General features: G+C 40.6%; 1 protein-coding gene across 7 annotated transcripts in view; it reads right to left on the bottom strand.

Annotated features, from left to right (window-relative positions):
- ACTR3B (actin related protein 3B) overlaps positions 1–24,250 on the bottom strand; it is a 65,104-nt gene that overhangs the window by 26,947 nt on the left and 13,907 nt on the right. For 5 of the 7 annotated variants that reach the window (XR_014295058.1, XM_082633083.1, XM_082633084.1 and 2 more), the window contains exons 2-4: positions 21,209–21,264; positions 5,918–6,042; positions 5,143–5,253 (exon numbers count right to left, since the gene is read on the bottom strand). Coding sequence is in view for 6 of the 7 variants with exons in the window: in XM_082633083.1 (XP_082489209.1) it covers positions 5,143–5,253; positions 5,918–6,042; positions 21,209–21,264 (292 nt within the window). In the remaining variant the exon portion in view is untranslated. Of the gene's footprint in view, positions 1–5,142; positions 5,254–5,917; positions 6,043–13,077; positions 13,282–21,208; positions 21,265–24,250 lie in introns of those variants that run through there. The other 2 variants (XM_082633086.1, XM_082633085.1) reach the window with 2 other exon arrangements.

Raw genomic sequence — 24,250 nt, 5'->3', positions numbered from 1 at the left:
TGGGAGTCCGCCTGCCGATGCAGGGGACACGGGTTCGTGCCCCGGTCTGGGAAGATCCCACATGCCGCAGAGTGGCTGGGCCTGTGAGCCATGGCCGCTGAGCCTGCGCGCCATGGCCGCTGAGCCTGCGCGTCCGGAGCCTGCGCTCCGCAACGGGAGAGGCCACAACAGTGAGAGGCCCGCAAACCACTAAAAAAAAAAAAAAAAAAAAGACCATAGAAATCACAGCAATAGGAAAAGCAATAAAACACTGATATGTACAGAACACAGGACATGAATAGGCAATTCACGAAAGAGAAAATACAGCTAATAAACACATGAAAAAATGTTTAAGGTCAAAGTTATTAAAAATGCAAGTTGACAACAAATAATCAAAAATATTAATCAGTGCTGACAAGAGTTCTAATAATGTGGCCTCTAGTACACTGAAGATTTCAGCGTGAAACGGTATGCTAAAGATTCAAAATTATTAATACTTCTGTACCCCCAAATCATATATAATTTTTATATTTTTAATATAAAAATGCTAATATAGAAAACACTGTGCAAAGATTACTTCTTAGAAAACCAGAAATTGGAAACAAAAGTAAACATCTAAAAATGGTGAAACTGCTAAACAGATAGGAAATATTCACTGGACAGAGGATTGTCTAGCCATTAAAATGAGGATTATGAAAAGAGTGTAAGAGAATGGGGGAAGAGGACACAATATTGAATGCAAAGTCATACAAAAACATGGGTGAAAAGATTAAATGAAGATATGCTAAATGTTAATATTTATGTTAATGGGATGTAAAAAGTCCCACAGATATCTTTCAAATTTTCTAAATCACACTTACAGTTCTATAATAAAAAAAAATCTTTACAAGAGTTGTGAAACCCTGGGTTACAGCCTGTGTGTAAAGACCACAGAAACCCCCAATACAACTTCTTGATCTATTTATCCAGACGGAGAAACTCACAGAGGCAAGACGGCAACACAGAGCAGAAGCAGCAGTGCATCTCGACATGGCTTTTCCTGGCCTCCTGGCTCCCGATGGGGACGACACTCGCCACATCCAGCCAGAGTTGTGAAGACAGTTGAATGAATTCTCGCCTGGCCACTGTCTTCATACCTGTAGTCACATCATTATGGAAGGCACTGCAACTTGCCTTCCCTGTACCTATTCTCCCTTCTGCCTTAATGACAGACCACTGATCAATCACAGGCCCAGAGGAAAAGCATTTCCCAGACTTCCTCATGGACAGGGATGGCTAAGTGACTAAGTTCTGGCCAATAAGAAGCAAAAGCTGATGGATGTGGCTTCTAGGAAAGCTCCTTACAGGGGTGAAGGCAGGCTCGAGCAGTAGACTCCCTTCTGCTTGCTCTTAATGCCTTCTTTCCTGGAATGCAGAGGTGGTGATGGAGCTGCAGGAGCCAGCACGGGGTCATCAGGTGACCTTGGAATGAAAGCCATACGCTAGAGATACCAGAGCACAGAGACCGCTAATGACACCAGGATGCTGCCCTGCCAGCACTGCCCTCCCTACTACAAATGGATGTAAGGAAAATAAAACCCTTAACTTGCTAAAACCAATATTTAATTACTTGCTGCCAAAAGATTCACCATCTGTGAAGAATTTACATTAAAATCTACATACTTCTATTTAAGGGAATGTTTACAATATAATTAGGTTCTCCTGGCTCCTGAATCAAATTCAGCATTATTAAAGGCATATTCTTATGGGTTCTGAGAATCATAATCATAAACCCATTTTTTCCTCAATCCTCCATTTCTTTTATGTTTACCACCAGTAACTGTTCTTTTAGGAGACCAATTTAAATGGAACTTTCCCCAAACCATTATTTACAACAAGATCTAAATAGGGGATATCAAGTTTTTCTTATTTTTTTAATACTGAAGCATATGATTAAAACATCACATGAATGCAAGTCACACAAACAAATTTATTCATAATAATGGTGAAACATCATCTGGTATTAATTCAAAAATAAAGAATTAATCTGTTCCATAAAACCAATCCATATTTCCGGATAAAGACAGCAAACTGAACACATGTACCTAATACTGCTCCACCCACAAGCCTCTCTATAATTGCAGTAAAGAAACCTTTTTAGGGCCTCCCTGGTGGCGCAGTGGTTGAGAGTCCGCCTGCCGATGCAGGGGATACGGGTTCGTGCCCCGGTCTGGGAGGATCCCATATGCCGCGGAGCGGCTGGGCCCGTGAGCCATGGCCGCTGAGCCTGTGCGTCCGGAGCCTGTGCTCCGCAACGGGAGAGGCCACAACAGTGAGAGGCCCGCGTACAGCCAAAAAAAAAAAAAAAAAAAAAAAAAAAAAAGAAACCTTTTTAAAAATATAAATCCTGAAGGGAGGGAGACCAGGAGAGGAGATGACAAGGCACTGTAAGGTGGAGGGCACATGGGCCAGGGGTGATGGACTCAGCGTACCCAGGGCTGTCAGCCTTCGCAGCGGCCGGTGGCTTCCGTACTGGACACAGCGGGTCTACATCATTCTCAAGAGCCAGGAAACTATGATGGCGAGTCAGGACTTACCACATGTCATGGTCAGCTTGACTAGGCTAAGGGACACCCGGAGAGCTGGTAAAACATCATTTCTGGGTGTGTCTGTGAGGGTGTCTCTGGAAGAGATTAGCATTCAGCGGACTGAGAACAGAGACACGCCTTCACCAACATGGGCGGGTGTCATCTGAGCCACTGAGGACCCAGACGAAGGAAGGGTGATTCTCTCTCTCTCCCTCTCTCTAAGCCGGGATGTCCATGTTCCCGGCTCCCGGCTCTCAGGCATTCTTGATCAGCACGTGCTGCTTGCTCTTCCTCCTTGACTCATATTCAAAACGTCTGCCAATCTCTTCTAAAGTTGTAACTCGATTTCCACTCAAGAGCACTGCAGTTCTTTAAAATACATGCTTCTGTTCTGAACTCTGGGCTCTTCAGTATTGGAGAAAAGAGCAGGATTCCCATTTGCTATCTGCTCGATCCACATGACAGATACAGCCGAGTCTCTGAAATGTCTTGAAAAACGTGAGCCGTAATGAGCTCATTCTCACCTATACGCTCAGGCATCTGGTCACCGCAGTCAGAAAGAACAATTTGGGGGGCTACTGAGGGACCTTTAATTTAACCCCTTTAGACTCTCTTATACCAAAAAGCATTATCTGATATAGCAGTTCAGTAAATGTCTTCAACTGACTTCTAGGCTCGGCCATAAATCTCTATACCTGCTTTACTCCCCTTGAACTATTCCATGAACTGACGACTAAGGGCATAAACCTGAAAGAAATGTACCATTCTCATTACTTCCTCAGTCACATCATGCAATGAACTGACCTTGCAAAATTCAAAGCACAATACACAGAACACAATATTTTCTCTGTTTAATTTAATAAACTTGATTATTTTTGAATATTCATTACAGGTACTCATTTTTGGCAAATGGACTTTTCCATATTCACACCAAACACCTCCAATTCCTTCCGAGAAAGTGGTTTTATCTTACTAGCCTATAATGCCAGCTAAAGTAGAAAATAATTTCTTGCAGGAAACAATTCCTGTAGGCTGTGTTCTGGTGGTGTGTGTCTGCTCCACAGGCTAGGACTAAGTGTCCCTCTGAGTGGAGTGAGAGGGGACCACCTGGCATGGGAAGCTGAGGCAGACAGAAGTGCTGGGCGGCATGCGCTCCTGAAGTCCTGTCCAACAAGTTGTTACACAACGCGCGAGAGATGGAAAGACGCCAGATGGGACAGGTAGGAATCTGTGATCTACTGAGGCTTTAAAGACAAAGCCACTCAGACACACTGTCAGTTTCCTGGCTCCATTTATTTTACATAAACCACTGTAGACGCACAGGAGAGAAAACACATGGTGGCCTGTAAAACACAGTATTCACACTTGGCAATTCCTAGTTATGGCAATATAGCCAGAAAAAAAGACCAGGGCACTTTCAAGGACTTGCTGTAATAGATATTAAATATATAGATTCCACTAACTACCATAATAGCCTTGTAGTTAACATATTTTAAACCAGATAATTCTAAACAACACTCCATATTTAACATTAGAAAGAACTAGATAATTGGGGACCAGGGACCATTTGACAATGTACTTGCATGGAAAAAATCCAAAGCTAAATTACGTAGGTTGTAATGTGCAGCTTATGCTACGTGCAATTGCTCTCCACAAAGCAAGTGTTTTGTACATGTAATTAATTTTAACTTAAAAAGAACATTTCATGGAAGGAAACATGTGAAGTTGAGTCAAACAAGTAGAACAGACTCCATAACCAAGAGATATTTCTTTTCATTTCTCTGTAATGCTTTATTTTGTTTGAACAAGATCAATTAAGTACAATATCAGGGCCCATAACTCAGCTCAATTTTATTTTAGAGTGCGATTTAAACCCCGGCAAAATAACATCTTGACTCAGTTTCCTCTGCTATAAAAGCAGCAAAAATCAGAGTCATCCAATTACTTCTCGAGGACATCCAAGTGCACAGTTGGTTTCCTACCCAAATCCATTCCTCCCTCCACCTTCCTTGCTGTTAGAGGCCTGTTTAGGTACCTACCCTCTTGGGGCCAGGTGATCAGACATCGTCCCCTCACCAGCCCAAGGGAGAGAATCTTGATCAATCTAAACCTGTCAAGGTAATTCCATTCCCCTTGCAAGGGACCAGGCTAGGCATGGATGGATGGAGTAAATCTGCTGGGGAGTAAATCTAGGAAAGGGATTCTTAATTCCTAAAAAGTGCTTCCACCTCTGACAGCAAATACACCAAGAGGTGGTAAAGGAACTTGGACAGTCATCCTGGGGCTTGAAGGTAACCAACACAAGAGGCCAAACTACTGAATTGGGCTGGTCCTTGCCTCCGTCCCTGAGTTGCTGAAATAACGAGCCCTGGAGCGGCCTGACTCTGGCCTTTTTGTTTCATGAGATAATAAGCCGCTTTTGGCTTTCAGGCATTTTTGTTGAGCTTTCCGTTATTTGTCCAAAAAGCACCCCCATTCATACAAACAGCTTTAGCAGGCATTAAAAACTCCCCAGGGAAGAACACCTTGGGGAGTGTTAAAATCTATGCAACTTGGAATTTACAGGGATATATTCCTCTTAGGTCCAGTTACTCACCATTAAAAAATAATGATCCTCAGGCTCAGCTCGAAGATATTTAAAAATCACTTGTTCCATGAACCTTTCCATTAGATCCCAGTCTTCAATTATTCCGTGTCTTATTGGCCACTAAAGCAAGAGAAACCAAACTACATCAAGCTTCAGTTCACATCAGTAAGAGCAACCGTTTAACAACAGCACTGGCCCAGAAGAGATGGAAGACAGCAAGTTGTTGAACAGTGTTCCTCTGCATGGAGTGTATGCTAATTTATATAAAGAAACAACAGGCACTTGACCAGAAAGATTACATGACATTACTGTTTATATTCTACTCCACCCATTTCTAAGCACAAAGAGTCGTCTTAACATGGGGTAACAGATGGAAAAGCAGAGCTAATCGACAATACCATTCGATCTGGATTTGGGGAGTGTTCTGTTTAGAACAAATGTCTAGTTAAATAACTTTAGTGCTTCTTTTTAAGTGATCAATCCGCAACTTTCCATATATGACAGGTTAATTAGTCAACCTTCAGGTTTCCACAGGAGCAGACCTTGCTTTCCACATAACCCAGCGGTCCCTGAGTCAACTCTGCATTTGTAAGTTCACGTGATTCCCCACATCAAAAATACCCTCATCAAAAACAACAACAAAGCCTCTTTTCACACGTAAGAATAAAATCTATTCTACAACTCACAAGTACAGTTTCTACACAAAGCGCCACTTTGCATCACTCATCCTGCTGCTCTGCTCTTGGCCGTGCACTTGCAGAAGCGAATCCCAGTAGGCGTTTACCTTTGTGGCGTACGTGGGTTTGTCTATGGCTTCGTCCCCTATGAAGAAGTCCAGGTCGTCGACACCCCTCAACACCCTCCTCTGGGCTTGGTCGACCACCTTTGCAGACTCTCTGATGGCAATACCTTGGGAAAAACAGCACAAAGAGTCCATCACCACACTCATTCATTTCAACGATCAAGAGAGGATGATAAAATCCCTATGTATGGACAAGTAAATTTCCAACGTTAGGGTTTTATTTGGGGTCGAGTGTGTTCATAGAAAAGACTCTACCAATGAGTACATAAAGTAATACAGAAACAAGTTACCATGTTCCAGCATTATTTTCAGCATGGCACAAAAGAACTCAGCTGGTCTGCTTTTAATGCTGACAAAAGCTACATTACTAAATTTCTCAGTTTCATCTGAAAAAAATCCCTCAAGATAGTAAGTGAAATGCCCATGGAGTATCAAATAGGTTCCAAATTTTAAAATATAGGAGACAAAATTTTAAATATAATACAGAAGAAGAGAGTAAACTGAAAAAATGCCTCATGTCATTTTCATGAAACTCTGTCAGATTTAAAACATATTTTTAGTCTTGTTACCAAAAAAAAAAACCTGATTTCCCATTAAAAGAAAAACTAAGAGGTTGCTGACTAGTATATGACAAAAAGAAAAGTACAATAATCAAACAATTGTATTATGTAAAAATATTAATGGCTTTTTGGAAACATTATTTTAATAAGAGCTTGACCTTGATACTTAGGAATATACTTAGTAGTAAATAATCATATAAAACTTAACTCCAGAATTAACATCTAATGAAATGTGGAAAGCTTCAAAAAGATTCAATTTTCCATTTGAACTCCTAACCCCTGGTTAAACTCTGAGTTCCTAAAAACTACTCTTTATCAAATTTATTCCAAAACAAATTAGTAAACAAATACAATTATTTTTAAAGGTAGATTATCTGAAATCCCCAATTTATTACAAATGAAGAATAGCAACAAAGCTACAGGAGTGAATTTTAATCCTTTTTCTCAGAAAGCTATCTTTAAGTAACAGGCTGAAGAGGTGGAAAAAAAAAAGACAGAAATCACTTTGCCCATCTCCTTTTCTCACTCCAACTCATTGCCACATTTAGTCTCGAAGCTTTCAAGTTACGAAAGGTGGCGCAAATCTAAAGGACAGAATTTCTGCAGGAAATGCTGGGGGCTGAGCCCAGAGGAAGCATCCAGGTCAGAAGCAGTGAGCCCATCAGGGCCACGGGGCTGCGAATGGGGCCAGAAAAGTCTGGAGGGCCAACACTTACTAAGGCAACCTGTGGAAACAAACGCAACCCATCTCTGAACACCAACCATGCCATCCAGTGGCGCACTGACACAGAATCATCCGATGCACCAGTTAGCATTTCAAGGGCCCCTGGAGAGAGGGCTTGCAGCAGACCTCAAAACTCCTCGCCGTGTGGCAGTGCCAGATTCCACCCTCTGGGCAAGACCAAACTTAACTATGCACGAATTTAGAATTAAACTTCCAAGTCAACATAAAAGACTGCAAAGAGACAAAGACAAAAAGATTCTTCATTTCATGACTTCATTCGAGTCTGTCAAAAATTTGAGGGCAATATATCTAACCAAGAGAAAACTCACCACCTTAAAGAAAACAATGCTAACCTTAGTGAGAATGAAGCTACCATACTCAAAAATTCACCTGACAACAAAGTAAATCTTATCCCTCCCAAAAGGGAGATGTAAGTACTCTGACCCCAAATCACAGGAGATCTATGTTTTAGTGGCCCTTAGCAGCAGCAGCAACAAACCATAAAGCGTGCTTCTTTTAACTATTACACGGAAGCAACTACAGCCATGAAAGAGAGTAAAGGTTTATGGAGCTTATATTCAAAATTTTTTGTTCATACCTATGAAAAGCATGTGGTCCAAACAGTCCTTGCGAACATGATGGAGAAATGGGTCTAAAGAGTAGCTATCAGTGGGCATCTCTGAGTATTCACGGAGTATATACATGACTCATCGTAGGACACAGATCTAAATCACCCGCAGCTTTCTCCAGCACACCACAGCTTCCTACAGGACCCTGACTCAGGTGTAAACAAAGACAACAAGTGTGCAGAGAACATTAAGATGGAAAGGACAACAAATAACAGATACCAGGATCAGCACCTAAACATTCCAACTGCTTACATACATGTGGCATCTCCATGCACTGGAATATCATGAGGCCACGAAAAGCAATGAAGGAGTTCACGGAGTGACCCACAACGTTCTCCAAGATGGAGCGTCAGGAGAAAAAAAGCAAGGTGCAAAACGGTGTCCGTGGTATGCCACCACTTAGGTAAAAACACGACTGCGTATATTTGCTGGTACATGTAGAGTTACCTCAGGAAGGAAGAAACCAGAAACAGTAGTTGCCATCTAAGAGGGGAAGTGGGTGGTAGAGAGTTAATTTTCACTGTACATCTTTTTACAGCATTTAATTCGTATGTCACATGAATGCATTACCTATTCAAAATTAATTAAATTTGGACTTCTGCTTCTGGAAAGATGGAGTAAACATACTTTTCTCTACTCCTCTCACTAAGCACAGCTAGAATCCCTGGACTTTATATTTGAAAGAAACATAAAAATGCTGAGCAGTGAAGAGAAAGCAGCAGACTGGCTAGGGACCTCAGGACCCAAGGAACAACACGCTGGTGACTTCCAGGTTTTCGTTTGTTTCACGTGTCCTACACTGGCTGCCACGGAAGCCAACAACCCAGAAACACCAGTGGGAACAAACACAGTCCCCCAAAGCCTGCTGTCTCCAGCCAAAGGAGGTGAAAGGGGCAGTGAAAACATACAACTGCCTGACTCCAGTCAAACACGACAGAAAAACAAACCCCCCACGCGCCGTGTAGACACCACGCGGGAGCCGGGACCCATCCCACCCCTCTGCCTCCACACCAGGGTCCTGACAGAGGAGGCCCGGTGGAAAGTCAACACTTCCACCCCTCACCCTCCCGGCGGATGGTACCTGCAGAGGCCTAGTCAAGGGTCTGATCCCCCGCCCACACTTCAGCAGCAACATGGAGCCCCTCCCCAAATGAGTGTCAACAAAGGCCAAGAGGAAAAGCTGAACTTCAGCCCCAAACTGGCATTAACAAAGGGTATCCCCCTTCCCCTGCTGGAGCGATATCAGAAATGACTTGCCAGGGCTTCCTTGGTGGCACGGTGGTTGACAGTCCGCCTGCCGATGCAGGGGACACAGGTTTGTGCTCTGGTCCGGGAAGAGCCCATGTGCCGTGGAGCGGCTAGGCCCGTGAGCCATGGTCGTTGAGCCTGCGTGTCCGGAGCCTGTGCTCCGCAACGGGAGAGGCCACAACAGTGAGAGGCACACGTACCGCAAAAAAAAAAAAAAAAAAAAAAAAAAAAAAAGACTTGCCAAAGCATAAGATTTAAATAAGATCTGGAATCTCATAATATAATACCCAAAATGTCCAGGTTTCAATAAAAAAAGAAAAAAACTCTCACCATAGCAAGAACCAGGAATATCTCAAGTAAAATGAGAAAAGATGATCAACAGATACCAACACTGAGATGACACAGATAATAGAATTACCAAACAAGATTTTAGGAGCCATCATAAAATGCTTCAATGAGCAACTACAAATGCACCTGAAACAAATGAAAAATAAAAGGAAGTCAGCAAAGGAACACAAAGTCACAGCAAAGATAAAAGATATAAAGACCAAACCCATAGAAATTTTAGAACCAGAAAACACAATACCTGAAATAAAAATGTCAATGGATGAGCTCAGCAGCAGAAAACGACAGAATAAAGAGTCAATGAACTTGAAGACAGCAACAGAAATAACCCAACCTGAACAACAAAGAGAAAACAGACTGAAAAACAAATGAACAGGGCTTCAGGGACATGTGGGCTGGACAACAGCAGATCTAATATTCATGTATTCCAAGTCCCAGATGAGAGGAGAAAGGAGGTAGGGCTGGAAAAGCATCCAAAGAAATTATGATTAAAAATTTGTCAAATTTAGGAATTCCCTGGTGGCCCAGTGGTTAGTACTCTGCGCTTCCACTGCAGGGGACCTGGGTTCGATCCCTGGTTGGGGAACTAAGATCCTGCAAGCTGCGTGGTGAGAAAAAAAAAAAATTGGCAAATTTGGCCAAAAAAATAAAATAAACCTATAAATTTAAGGTTGAATAAACTCCAAAGAGGATAAACCCAAAAAAATCCAAAAACTAAAGAGCAAAGAAAAAATTCTGAACGCCTCCAGCAAATTTCTCATCAGAAATCAGGTAGCCCAAAAGGAAGTTGCATATTTTCAAGTGTTGCGAGAACTGCCCACTCAGAATTCTATATTCAGCAAAATTTCCTTCAAAAATGAGGAGCAAATCTAGACATTCTCAGATGAACAAAAACTAACAGAATTTGTCACCGACATATCTACTCTAAAAGACTGGCTAAAGAAAGTTCTCTAAACGGAGAGGAAATGATAAAAGAAGGAATCCTGGAACATCAGGAAGAAAGGAAGAACAAGAGCAAAAATATGGAAATTACAATTACTTTCCTTCTCCTCTTGTGTTTGCTAAGTTATGTTCGGCAGTTAAAGCAAAAATTATAATGCTAATGTGCTTCTCAATGTATAACCTCAATTATAACAGAAAGGGAGGAGGGTAAAGGGACATAAAGGGAGATAAGGTTTCTACGTGTCACTGAAACTGGTAAATGCTGACACCACAGACTAAGAAAAGCTATGTATATATAAGATAATAGCTAGACCAACCATTTAAAGAGCTACACAGAGAGAAGCACTCAAAACACCACAGATATGGGACTTCCCTGGTGGTCCTGTGGTTGGGACTCTATGCTCCCAATGAAGGGGGCCTGGGTTCAATCCCTGGTCAGGGAACTAGATTCCCACATGCTGCAACTAAGAGCCTGCATGCCACAACAAAGATCCCACGTGCCACAGCTAAGACCCAGCGCAACCTAAATAAATAAATAAATAAGACACCACAGGTAAGTCAAAATGAAATTCTAAAACTATACTCAAGTAATCCATAGGAAGTTAGGTAAAACAAAACAAAGAAATGAAAAACAGAAGAACAAACAGAAAAAGAACTAATCAATAATCACGATAAATGTAATGGTCTAAACACACCAGTTAAAAGACAGATATTGGTAGAGTGGATTAAAAAAACATGACTGAACTCTACATTGTCTATGAGAAACTCTCTTCCAATATAACAATATACAGGCACACCTGGTTTTACTGTGCTTTGCTTTTATTTAGTCTTTTTTACAAATTGAAGGTTTCTGACAACCCTGAGTCAAGCAAGTCTACTGGTGCCACTTTTCCAACAGCATTTGCTCACTTCATGTCTCTGTGCCACATTTTGGTAATTCTCAGAATATTTCAAACTTTTTCATCATTACTATATTTGTTAAGGGGATCTGTGATCAGTGATCTTTGATGTTACTACTATGACTTGCTGAAGGCTCAGATGATGGTTAGCAATTTTTAGCAATAAAGTTTTTCTGGGTTTTTTTTGTTTGTTTTTTTTTTTGCAGTACGTGGGCCTCTCACTGCTGTGGCCTCTCCCACTGTGGAGCACAGGCTCTGGACACGCAGACTCAGCGGCCATGGCTCACGGGCCCAGCTGCTCCGCGGCATGTGGGATCCTCCCGAACCGGGGCACGAACCCGCGCCCCCTGCATCGGCAGGCAGACTCTCAACCACAGCGCCACCAGGGAAGCCCGCAATAAAGTATTTTTTAATTAAGGTACATACACTGTTTTTTTAGACATATGCTATAGCACACTTAACAGATGGCAGTACAGTGTAAACATAACTTTTAAATCGACTGGGAAACCAAAATTTCGTGTGACTTGCTTTATTGTGATATTCACTTTATTGCAGTGGTCTAGAACCAAACCCACAACATCTCCAAGGTATGCCTGTATATAGGTTAAAACTAGAAAGATGGAAAAAGGTACTCCACAAAAATATTAATCAAAGAAAGTATGAGTGGCCATACTGCTATCAGAAAAAGTAAACTTTATAGCACAGAAAATTACCACTGATAGAAAGGGACATTAAATAGCAGTAGTCAATCTGTCAAGACAGAGCAATCCCAAATGTGTGTGTACCAAAGAATGCTGCAAAACATGAAACAAAAACTCAAAGGAGAAAAAGACAAGTCCATAATTATAGATATAGACTTTACCTCTCTCTCAACTAGTGATGGAACAAGTAGAGAGAAAATCAGCAAGGATATAGAAGAACTCAACACCATCAACCTAGAGGATCTAACTGACATGAAGAGAACATTCCACCCAACAAGAACAGAACACGCATTGTTTTCAAGTGCACATGGGACCAAAATAAATCTAATACTGGACCATAAAATGAACCTCAACAAGTTTAAAAGAATTAAAACCATAGAAGTGTGCTTTCTGACTACAATGGAATTAACTCAGAAATCAATAACAGAAAGATAATGAGAAAATCCCCCAAATACTTGGAAACTAAACAACATAGGTCTGAATATCCATGGATCAAAGAGGAAGTCTCAGGGAAAATAAAAACTGCATGAACAGAAGGAAAATTAAAAGACAAAATATTAAAATGTGTGGGACATAGGTAAAGTAGTGCTAAGAAGGAAGCTTTTAACACTACATGCTTACATTAGAAAAAAGAAGTCTCAAATCAACAATCTGAGTTCCCACCTTAAGAACCGAGAAGAGTAAAATAAACCCAAAGCAAGAAGATGGAAGGAGATAAAGGGCAGAAATTGATGAAATTTAAAACAGAAAAAAGAGAGAAAGATCAATGAATCAAAAAGCTGATTCATCGAAAGTTAAAACGTTTGCTCTGCAAAAGACCCTGTGAAGAGGATGAAAAGACAAGCTAAATGATGGGAGAAATTACTTGCAAACCACATATCTGACAAACGACTCATATCTAGTATATACAAAGAACCCTGAAAACTTAACAGTAAAAATACAAGCAACACTATTAAAAAATGAGCGAAAGACACGAAGAGACATTTCAAAGATGATATTCAGATGGCAAATAAGCACATGAAAAGATGTTTGCCATCACTGGCCGTTAGGGAAACAAAAATAAGGAGGAGAATGAGACATCACTGCATACTTACCGGAACAGATAAAGTACACCAGTGACAATGGCAAACACTGTCAAGGTGAAGCTGGCTCTCGCATACATAGCTGGTGGGGGTGCAAAATGACACAGCCACTGTGGAAAGCGCTCTGGTAGTTACTGAAAAACACTAGACACAAACTTGCCATACAACTTGTGCTATGCACAGGATTTATCCAGAGAAATGAAAAATTATGTCCACGCAAAGACCTGTACACAACTGTTCATAGCAGCTATATTTGTAACAGCTAAAAACTGGAAATAACCGAGATGCCCCTCAAAAGAAGAATGTTTAAACATCTGTGGTACACATCCACACACTGGAATAATACCACTCAGCAATAAAAAGGGACAATCTACTGATACATGCAACAACCTGGATGGCACCCAAGGGCTTTATGCCAAATGAGCAAGCTAATCTCAAAAGGACACATATACTGTATTACTCCATCTCTATAACATCCTCTAAACAGCAAAATTATGGAGACGGAAACAGATTAGTGGTGGTCAGTGGGCAAGGACGGTGGAGGGGAGGGATATACGTGTAATTATAAAGAAATAACATGGGAAATAACACGTGTAATTATAAAATAATAACACATGTAATTATCAAGAAATAACACAACTTCTTTGTGGTGATGAAATAGTTCTATATCGTGACTGCAGTGGTGGTTACAGGCACCTACACATGGGATAAAATGACAGAGAACTGCACTTACACTGTTCCAACGTCAAACTCCTGGTTTTGATATTGTACTATGATTGTGTAAGATGTAACCTTTGGAGAGAACAGGAAAAAGGGTACACAGAACCTCTCTAAACTCTCTTTACAACTTCCTGTGACTCTATATTTCAAAATAAAATATTTTAAACACAAATAAAATACAGTTGTAAGGTATGTATGAGCTTGTAAATTATTTAAACAAATTAAAAAATAAAGCACCTCAGTTAGCTATAATGATGAATCAAAACTAACAAGATTAAACTTAATAAAGAACAATGTAAAAGTTCTGCAGATCATGCAGCTCAATAACAAAAAAACAAAGAACCCAATCCAAAAATGGGCAGAAGACCTAAATAGACATTTCTCCACAGAAGATATACAGACTGCCAACAAACACATGAAAGGATGCTCAACATCTTTACTCATTAGAGAAATGCAAATCAAAACTACAATGAGATATCATCTCACACCAGTCAGAATGGCCATCATCAAAAAATCTAGAAACAATAAATGCTGGAGAGGGTGTGGAAAAAAGGGAACACTCTTGCACTGCTGGTGGGAATGTGAATTGGTACAGCCGCTATGGAGAACGGTATGGAGGTTCCTTAAAAAACTACAAATAGAACTACCATATGACCCAGCAATCCCACTACTGGGCATATACCCTGAGAAAACCATAATTCAAAAAGAGACATGTACCAAAATGTTCATAGCAGCCCTATTTACAATAGCCCGGAGATGGAAACAACCTAAGTGTCCATCATCGGATGAATGGATAAAGAAGATGTGGCACATATATACAATGGAATATTACTCAGCCATAAAAAGAAATGAAATTGAGCTATTTGTAATGAGGTGGATAGACCTAGAGTCTGTCATACAGAGTGAAGTAAGTCAGAAAGAGAAAGACAAATACTGTATGCTAACACATATATATGGAATTTAAGAAAAAAAAATGTCATGAAGAACATAGGGGTAAGACAGGAATAAAGACACAGACCTACTAGAGAATGGACTTGAGGATATGGGGAGGGGGAAGGGTAAGCTGTGACAAAGTGAAAGAGCGGCATGGACATATATACACTACCAAACGTGAGGTAGATAGCTAGTGGGAAGCAGCCGCATAGCACAGGGAGATCAGCTCGGTACTTTGTGACCGCCTGGAGGGGTGGGATAGGGAGGGTGGGAGGGAGACACAAAAGGGAGGGGATATGGAAACATATGTATATGTATAACTGATTAAATTTGTTATAAAGCAAAAAAATAAAATAAAATAAATTAAAAAAAAAAAAAAAAAAAAAAAAAAAAAACTGTATGGGTATAGAATGTGTATAACCAGAAGACACAGGCTATTCTCCAAGTGCTAAAAAGTCATTAGAAGGCAATCTAAGGAAGATTATCAGGAAGAGTATATCTAAGGAAAAATATACCTAAAGATTTAGATAAAAATTCTATATCTCAAGAACACTTGCTAAAGCAGTTGACAGACAACAGTAATTATTTTTTAACATTTATTTATTTGTTTGTTTATTTGTTTGTTTGGCTGTGCCAGGTCTTAGTTGCGGCACACAGGATCTTTGTTGCTGCACGTGGGATCTTCGTTGTGGCATGCGGGATCTTTTAGTTGCAGCATGTGGGAACTTTAGTTGCAGCATGCAAACTCTTAGTTGTGGCATGTGGGATCTAGTTCCCTGACCAAGGATCAAACCCGGGGCCCCTGCATTGGGAGAGCAGAGCCTTAGCCACTGGACCACTAGGGAAATCCCAACAACAGTAATTTTTAAAATAAAAATATCCATTATATTTCTCAAAAGAATGTCAAACATTTTACTAAACCTTCAAACAATAATTCCTAACTTATATAAACTATTCCAAAGAACAGAAAAGAAAGCTAACAACCTCATTTCATAAAGCCAGTATAATTTTGATGTACAAACCAAACAAAACTAGTACAAAATAAAGAAAATTATAGATTAATCTCACTTTTGAACATTGATAGAAAAATCCCAAATAAATATTTGCAAATACAATTCAGTATGTACTTGATATTTCATAACCAAGTAGGGTTTATCTCAAGAATAAAATAAAAGAGTGTTCAACATTTGAAAAATATATCAATGTAATTCATATTAGGAGCCTAAGTGTCAAAACCACATAATCATCTCAAGAGATACACAAAAAGCCTTAAATGTCAACATCTATTCATAATTAAAAAAAAATTTTTTTTAATCTCTTAGTAAACTAGGGATACAACGGCACTGTATTAACCTGAAAAAGCATTTCCACAAAAGCCTACAGCAATCACTAGTGAAACAGTAAAATCATTCTTTTTAAAATCAGAAAGACAAAAGCACCGGCTATCCCCAGTTCTAGTCACTGATAGAAGTTCTAGCCAGTGCAGCCAGATCAAGAAAAAAATATGAAGTACTGGGGTTGGAAGAGACAAAATAACCATTATTTGCAGTTAATACAATACCTTGCATAGCAAACTTAAGAGAACCTGCAAGCTATTCGAACAAATAAGACAGGGCAGCAGGACTGTTGGATTCAAAAACAACTTTAAAAATTCAGCAGCATTCCTACTATGGTGGCAACAATTAGAAAATTTAATTAAAAAAACATTCACAACAGCAAAAAAAATAAAGGTACCTAAAAATAAATATGGCAAAAGGTATGTATGAGATTTTTAAAGGATACTGAAAAAATTACTGAAAAACATAAGAAACATGAAAAAAACAATAAAACATATATACCATACTCCTGGATAGGAAAATTCAATTCATAAAGATATCAAATTTTTTAAAATATTTATTTATTTAGGCTGCGCCGTGTCTTCGTTGCGGCATGCGGGATCTTCGTTGCGGCACGCAGGATCTTTAGTTGCTGCATGCATGCAGGATCTAGTTCCCTGACCAGGGATCGAACTCAGGCACCCTGCATTGGGAGTGTGGAGTCTTACCCACTGGACTACCATGGAAGTCCCAAGATACCAAGTTTTTCCCAAATTAATCTACAAATTCAATGTGTCTCTAATCAAAATCCCATCAAAATTTTTCATTGACCTTAAACTGATTCTAAAATTTATGATAAAGAGTAAGGGCCTAAGAATAGTCAAACCTACTCTGAGAAAGAAAAAGGAGAAGGAACCAGACCTATCGGATATAAAGAGACATGCCAAAGTAATAGTATTTAATAGAGTATGAATTTGCAACAGAAAAACACCATAAATATTCCCAACCATACACAGTGCCTCAATATGATTGAAGAGGCACCCTCCGATAAGTGGTGCTGGGGCAACTAGCCTTCCATTTGGAAAACAACTAACTCTCTCTCCCATACCATAAAAAAAAATTTTTTTTCTTAGAAGAAAATACAGACAGTCTTTATGACTTTAGACTATAAATGCATTTTTAATAGAAACAAATTATAAAAAAAGGTAAGACTGAAAAACTGAACTACATGAAACTTTTAAACTTCTGGGATTAAAAAATAATTTTAAAGACATCTTAAAATAGGAGAAGAGGGACTTCCCTGGTGGTGCAGTTGTTAAGAATCCGCCTGCCAACGCAGGGGACACGGGTTTGAGCCCTGGTCCGGGAAGATCCCACATGCCGCGGAGCAGCTAAGCCCGTGCGTCACAACTACTGAGCCAGCGTTTCTACAGCCTACGAGACACAACTACCGAGCCCACGTGCCACAACTAGTGAAGCGTGCACACCTAGAGCCCGTGCTCCGCAACAAGAGAAGCCACTGCGATGAGAAGCCCGTGCACCGCAACCAAGAGTAGCCCCCGCTCGCCGCAACTAGAGAAAGCCCACGCGCAGCAACAAAGACCCAACGCAGCCAAAAATTAATTAATTAATTAATTAATTATAAATAAAATAGAAGAGGATATTTACAAGACATTAGTATTCAAAGTATACAGAGTTTCTGTAACTCCATAAAAAAGACAAAAAAATGCAACAGAAAAATGGGCAAATACAGACAATGAAAGGTGCTCAACCTTCCTAGTAATCAGAGAAATGCAGACTTATAAAATGAGACATCATTTTACATTCATTAGACTGACAAAAATTTAAGTCAAATAAGATCAACTGTCATCAAGGATGTGCAGAAACAAAAACACCCATCCACTGCTGATGGGCATTTAAATCAGTCCAGGCGCTCGGAAAAGCCGTTTGGCAATAGCTGACAAGGCTGAAGAGGTGCACACCTGAGTGATGAAACAACCCCGTTTCTCATGTTTTCTCTTGGGAAACTAGCACATATGGATAAGAAGATACTTACTGTATCATTGTACAACAGAGAAAAAACTGGAAAATGCCCAAATGTAGATTCATGTATTAGATTTCTGATCTAGATCTGTATATATAGCAACACTGATACATCTTGAAAACAAAATATTGAGGGTTTAAAAAAAAACAATGTAGAAAGTTATTTACAGTATAATTATCATTTTGGAAATGTTTAAATTCACAAAATACTACATACTGTCATTGTATCCTGCATCTGTAACATAAGGATGAAGCGTGGACTGAATACAGCTAATGTCCAGCAAAGGAGGGAGAGCGGGGAAGGACAGGAGGAGAGGAAAGGGGACTGGCGCTCAAACGGATGTATGCCTGTATTAGGTACTTACAAGATGCAATTGTGTTAACATTCGTTCATTCCCGGTGGTAGGTAAATGGGTCTTTGTTATATTATCTTTCTTTCTTTCTTTTGTTTTCCAAAATAAAGATTTAAAAGACATTCAGAAACAAAAGCATCTCTGGGCTCAATCCCTGTCTCCAGTCTAGACCTTTCCCCAGAGCATCAAACCTTTTACCCTGCTGCCTACAGGACGTTTACACCTGAACTCTTCAAACATCAACTGTCTAAAATGTACTCACTTTCTCCTGACCCCTCCCACATCCTCTTTCTATGGATGTGATCACCACACATACACTCCTCTGCCTGAAACTTTTCAATGGCTCTCAACTTTCTCCAACAACTTAAAGGAAAAGAAAAAATAGGTAGAGAAAACCTTTCTTCAAACAATCAAGCAAATTCTGCACAGAAGCTCAAATAAATAAGATACAGGCAGGGCTGCCCTGGTGGACCAGGACAGGGCTCGGCGACTCTCTAGTCTGGGACAAGGCCCCTAAGGGAGCCTGGGAAACAATGCGAAGGTTCCCCGTTTGCAAAATAAAATGACAATTCCTTAAGATACAAGTGCTGGCCCTTCTCCACGTTCCCAGCCCACTCTCCCAGCCCCCTCTGCCTGGGGGGTGCCTCCCCTCTGTTCCCCCCCAGAACCAGAAAGGCCCTGTTCCGGCACTCTCCACACAGCCACACATGTACAGACAAGCCCCCTTCTCTCTTTGGAAGCCACTTTGCATGTTGAACTTCACCTTGTGAACAGAGCCTCTGTAAGGACAAACAGGGTTCGGATGCCAGGACTGGGAGGGCAGCAGGCCTGCTGCCCAAGGTACCCGAGGCCCTCGGTCCACCTGTCCCAACACACTCCCTTCTGTCCCCCACGGCTTCTCTAACTCTTGCAACAAATTCAGCCAAGGGTGTAACTCTTCCTTTACTCCTGCCTCCTTGACCTTTTTCTTTCTAGCTTCTACCACTGCTGTTCTCAGCACCAATGCGAGAGCTGCCGCGCCTGCTGACAGTGAATGGAATCCGCCTAATAGCTGACTTCAATCCCCTCTCTGTTAACGATGACAGGTGAAGTGGTGCAGCCAACTGAATGCTGCCGACAACTGTATTAAAGCAAGAGGTGCAAGGTAATCCTCTTAGAGCTGCTGCACTTCACAAGGTTAAAACTAATCTGCTTTGAAAAATCAGAAAGTCCAATTCCAATTTACCAATTCAGCATGGAATGATCCAGTTCTCTGGCATTCACAATATAAAATTCACAGAAGACTGATCTATCCTACAGAATGCCAATTGTTATGGACTGAACTGTGTCCCCTCAAAATTCCTATGTTGAAGCCCTAACCCCCAATGTGACTGTAGTTGGAGATGGGACGTCTCAGTTTAAATGAGGTCATAAGGGTAGAGCCTCAGTTCCACAGGACTGGTGTCCTTATAAGAAGAGAAAGAGATACCAGAGGTCTCTCTCTCAGCCATGCACACACACAAAAAAAAGGCCATGTGAGGACACAGTGAGAAGGCACCATCCACAAGCCAAGGAGAGAGGCCTCACCAGAAACCAATCCTGATGGCACCTTGATCTTGGACTTCAAGCTTCTATTCTGTGATAAAATTAATTTCTGTTGGTTAAGACATCCAGTCTATGGTATTCTGTTATGGCAGCCCTAGCAAACTAATACAACAAACCATGAATTTAAAATGAGGACCAGCAGACCAATCATGCCTATTGTCGAGGACACCCCGTCATAGTAACCAAGTATTTAGACCTAGAAAATCCAGTTCATGATCAGTTATCCAGCAAGCAAGGACCTGGAATGAGGTGAATTAAATGTCCTCAAGGAACGAGGGTGCACTTTCTAGCGATTTGAATACCCATATCCACCGAAAAGGCTTTAGTCTCCCTTGAACAAACACTAATAACTAAGCTCCTTCCCCACTGCTCTGCGAGGCTGCTCACGCTCCATGGTGGTCAAAGAGCCTGTTACTCAGAAGTCCCCGAGCCCATAACGGCTTACAATTTCTAAGGTCGTGACTTATCTTACAAGGGCTACATTTAGGAGGCAGAACTTCACTTCACTCTTGACTGACATACCTGCCTCTTTGGTAAACGGTCTCCAAAAAATAACCCGGAAGTTAAACAGTTTTGGAGAAGAATTCTACCCTGTGGACTACCAACCTGACCTTGGGGTCTCCTGTGAATAAAGAGTGGGCAGGATGCACTCTGGCCAAAATGGGGACGTTTCTTCCCTTATTATGCTCTACTGACTAACATTTAAACAAAAACAGGACACTTCAGAACATAATAAAACAGGCCTCTCCTTTCAAAAAAAAAAATCTTTCAATAAAGTGAACAGTGTAATACAATAGATAGTCCACCAAAGTGCCAAGTTAATAAAACTGTACTTACTTAAAATTACAAATTAACCTTAAGGAACCACATATACGTCTTGTAAGCAGCTCAGACATGTATGACTGAATGAAGGCCTCTGCCAACCACCCAAGTTGAAACTCCAATGACTGTGACAAAGGACTGTATCAGAGGAGAATCAAAGGACTAGAAAGCTGGGAGGGCTTAGGTGACAGCTCCGGCCCATAGCAATACTCAGCAGCCAGATGCCAACATAAATAACTCCCCAGCAACCAGAACAGTCATCTAAAAGAAGACGGCAAGTAAATTCATATACCTTGAAAAACAGAATTAGAATGTTTAGAACAATTATAAGAAACACAATCCTTTATAAACCGAGGGTGGAGCTTTACTTACATGAAGGAATAATGAACTGTGGCTCAGTGTTGCCTGCGTAGCCAAGCTTGGTATACCTAAAAGCACAAAGTCATCAACACATGTTTAGATAATAATACTCTCCTCTATATCCCATTCATGTCTTTTATTATAAGCTCTCCAAGGCCTAAAATATCAAGACTGAAAATATGCCCGTGAAATTAAAGAAAAAAAAAAAAAAAACTTCGTGATGACTAAGAATCAAACGCCAATTTCAGATAAGCAAGCAGTTACAAAAACATAAAATATTATGCCTGTTTCTACTGGAAAAATTCATATATTAACACATGAATTACATTTGTGTATCCCTAATAATTTTAAGGTGCTTTTATATTCTTTTAATCTTTACAAAAGTCTTACAAAGGAAGTAAATATTAGCCCTGTTTTGCAGATGAGAAAACTGAGGCACTGAGAAGTTAATTAAGCTGCCCAGAGCCAAACAGTTAGAGAACAGAAAAAGAACCCAAATCTGAATATGCAGGCTCTAATTCCAGAGCTGCCTCTCAAAAAAATGTACTTACTTCCCAAACTTCATGAACTTTTGGGGGGGGTTAGGGAATTCCATAATTTTCTTAAAGTATCATGGCACCTGTCTGGAAGAGCTACTGCCAGGTCCTGAGAGCATCCGACAGAAGCAGCTCTCTATCACCTCATTTCAGAACGAGCCCATCTTCTGTCAAGATACTCTTTACGATGGATTCCAAAAGTCTTAACTAAAATGAATGCCAAAATACTACCATCTGTTCCAAAAGCATTTGCTTATCTCCTAAAAAAAAAAAAAAAAAAAAAAAAAAAAGTGGGGTGGGGACCACCCCCCGGAACCATCTGCTGGAAATGTGACCCTGGAAAGACTCCTGAGTGCCCCCCTTCTCAGCAGGCCCTCTGTACCAAGCGGTCAGGTCGAGACAAGGAGCCATCATTCTGCAGTAATGCTCCCAAGGAATAAAAACACTTCCTAGCAGTGCTGAAGGCAACTTTATTAATTCATGCTATTTTACGAATTATTTCAAGATGCTTGATACTAAATTTTTTGATGTGATTAATACATTCCAAGTTCTAATAAATTAATTTTATGATTTTTAAATGTATTTTAACCATATGCTAATTTTACTATTTTTGAACACACATTAAATAAATAAGGTTTAGGGAGACAAAAAAAGCAAGTCGGGTCCACTTACATCATGCCTTACTGCTCAGTCTCCAAGGAACTAAGGTCTTGGTGTCACAAGAGTTTGGGCAAGGCCAGGCGCTGAGACCTGTCAGGCCCAACAAGGAGTTTATAAAAGGCAAGAGCCATCTGAGGGCACTCCCAAGTTCTACCGAAGTACACAAACCAAGTGGACCCACAAGTCCTCGACTCCAGGGCTCGCCAGACCCAAAAGGAGAGTTGAAGCCAACCCAGAGCCCAGGGGAGGCAATATATACTGAACTTTAAGAATTCTGGATCATCTTCAACTGAACCAGTTTTCTGGAAGTAAATTCCAAATAACAAATATAAACAAAGTGAATGACTGACCCAAGGCTAAAGAAGTCCAGAGAAGCTAACAAGCAGGCCAGAAATCACTAGAATCACTGCACTGCACCTAAGTCTGTGCTTTTAACAGGGGCCACTTCGCTCATCAGCCACACCATCCACCTCGTACTTAAAGAAGCCCACCTCCCACACTGTTAGATTATAAATTGCAGCATGACCAGAACAGGGTCCTTCTTTTTTTTTTTTTTTTTGCGGTACGCAGGCCTCTCACTACTGTGGCCTCTCCCGTTGCGGAGCGCAGGCTCCGGACGCGCAGGCTCAGCGGCCACGGCTCACGGGCCTAGCCACTCCGTGGCATGTGGGATCTTCCCAGACCGGGGCACGAACCCATGTCCCCTGCATCGGCAGGCGGACTCTCAACCACTGCGCCACCAGGGAAGCCCCAGGGTCCTTCTTCTTGATTTTATCTCCACCCTGCACAGCCCTGGCTGTGGCAGACACTCCTTAAGTATCTGCTGAATGAGTTCTTACCAGGTGTAAGAAAAGGCAATCACTGGCCAACTGCTGGGGAAGGAACCAGTGTTTGAAAGGGGGGGATGCTGACAGTCAGAAAAACAATTTGATGGGACAAGAAAAGAACAAAGACATTGTCTAATACAACCTCTCGCACTTGGTTTTGTGTAACAGGGTTATTTCAAAAAAAAAATAACCTGAAACAAATATTTATACCACTGACCCTCTGAACAACACACGTTTGAACTGCACGGGCCCACTTATGTGTGGTTTTTTTTCAACAAATATACAAAAATATATGTGTAGAAGATCGTGTGCAAGGCTTACACTGAACTGGATAGCCTATCCTTACACAGGCGCAAGGTTAAGTGATATATAATATAAAATTAATAAATGAATCAACTATATACATCAATAAAAAAATAAAATGAAAAAAAAAATAAAATTAATAATGTGTTCATTTTCTTACTTTGCTTTCAAAGAGTTACATTACAGTATGCCTCTCTCTCTCTCTCCAGTAACTGGAGAACCTGCAGATCAGTCTATCATCACAGGTAAGTGATGGTGTTTAAAATGCAACAATGTTTCCAAAACTGTATTATGAATGGGACTGTAATACTGTCTACCATACAGATTCTATAACAGCTCACCCATCAGTGTACAGGCTGGGCTACCGAGAAGCAGGTGTATCAGTTACACCAGGCTTCCATCACACTGCTGCCTCTGCGTTATTAATGCTGGAAATGCACTGTAGATAAATATGAATTCCTTTTTCACATGTCTTTTCATTGTTGATGTCTAGTGTTAGTAACACATGTAACATCTACAGTGTTTTGTATAATACTGATGTAGGTACGGACAGGTGATTCATCGTGTAAACAGATGATGTAAACTTATGGTACCAATAAATACAGTCCGGTGCTATAAATGCATTTTCTCTTATGATTTTCTTAACAACATTTTCTTTTCTCTAACTTACTTTAAGAATATAGCATATAATACATACAACAAAATATGTGTGAGTCGACTGTTTATGT

The sequence above is a fragment of the Mesoplodon mirus genome, assembly GCF_964341445.2.
Source record: "Mesoplodon mirus genome assembly, chromosome: 9".
NCBI classification, from domain to species: domain Eukaryota; kingdom Metazoa; phylum Chordata; class Mammalia; order Artiodactyla; family Ziphiidae; genus Mesoplodon; species Mesoplodon mirus.
This window is presented reverse-complemented; position numbering and strand designations above follow the sequence as displayed.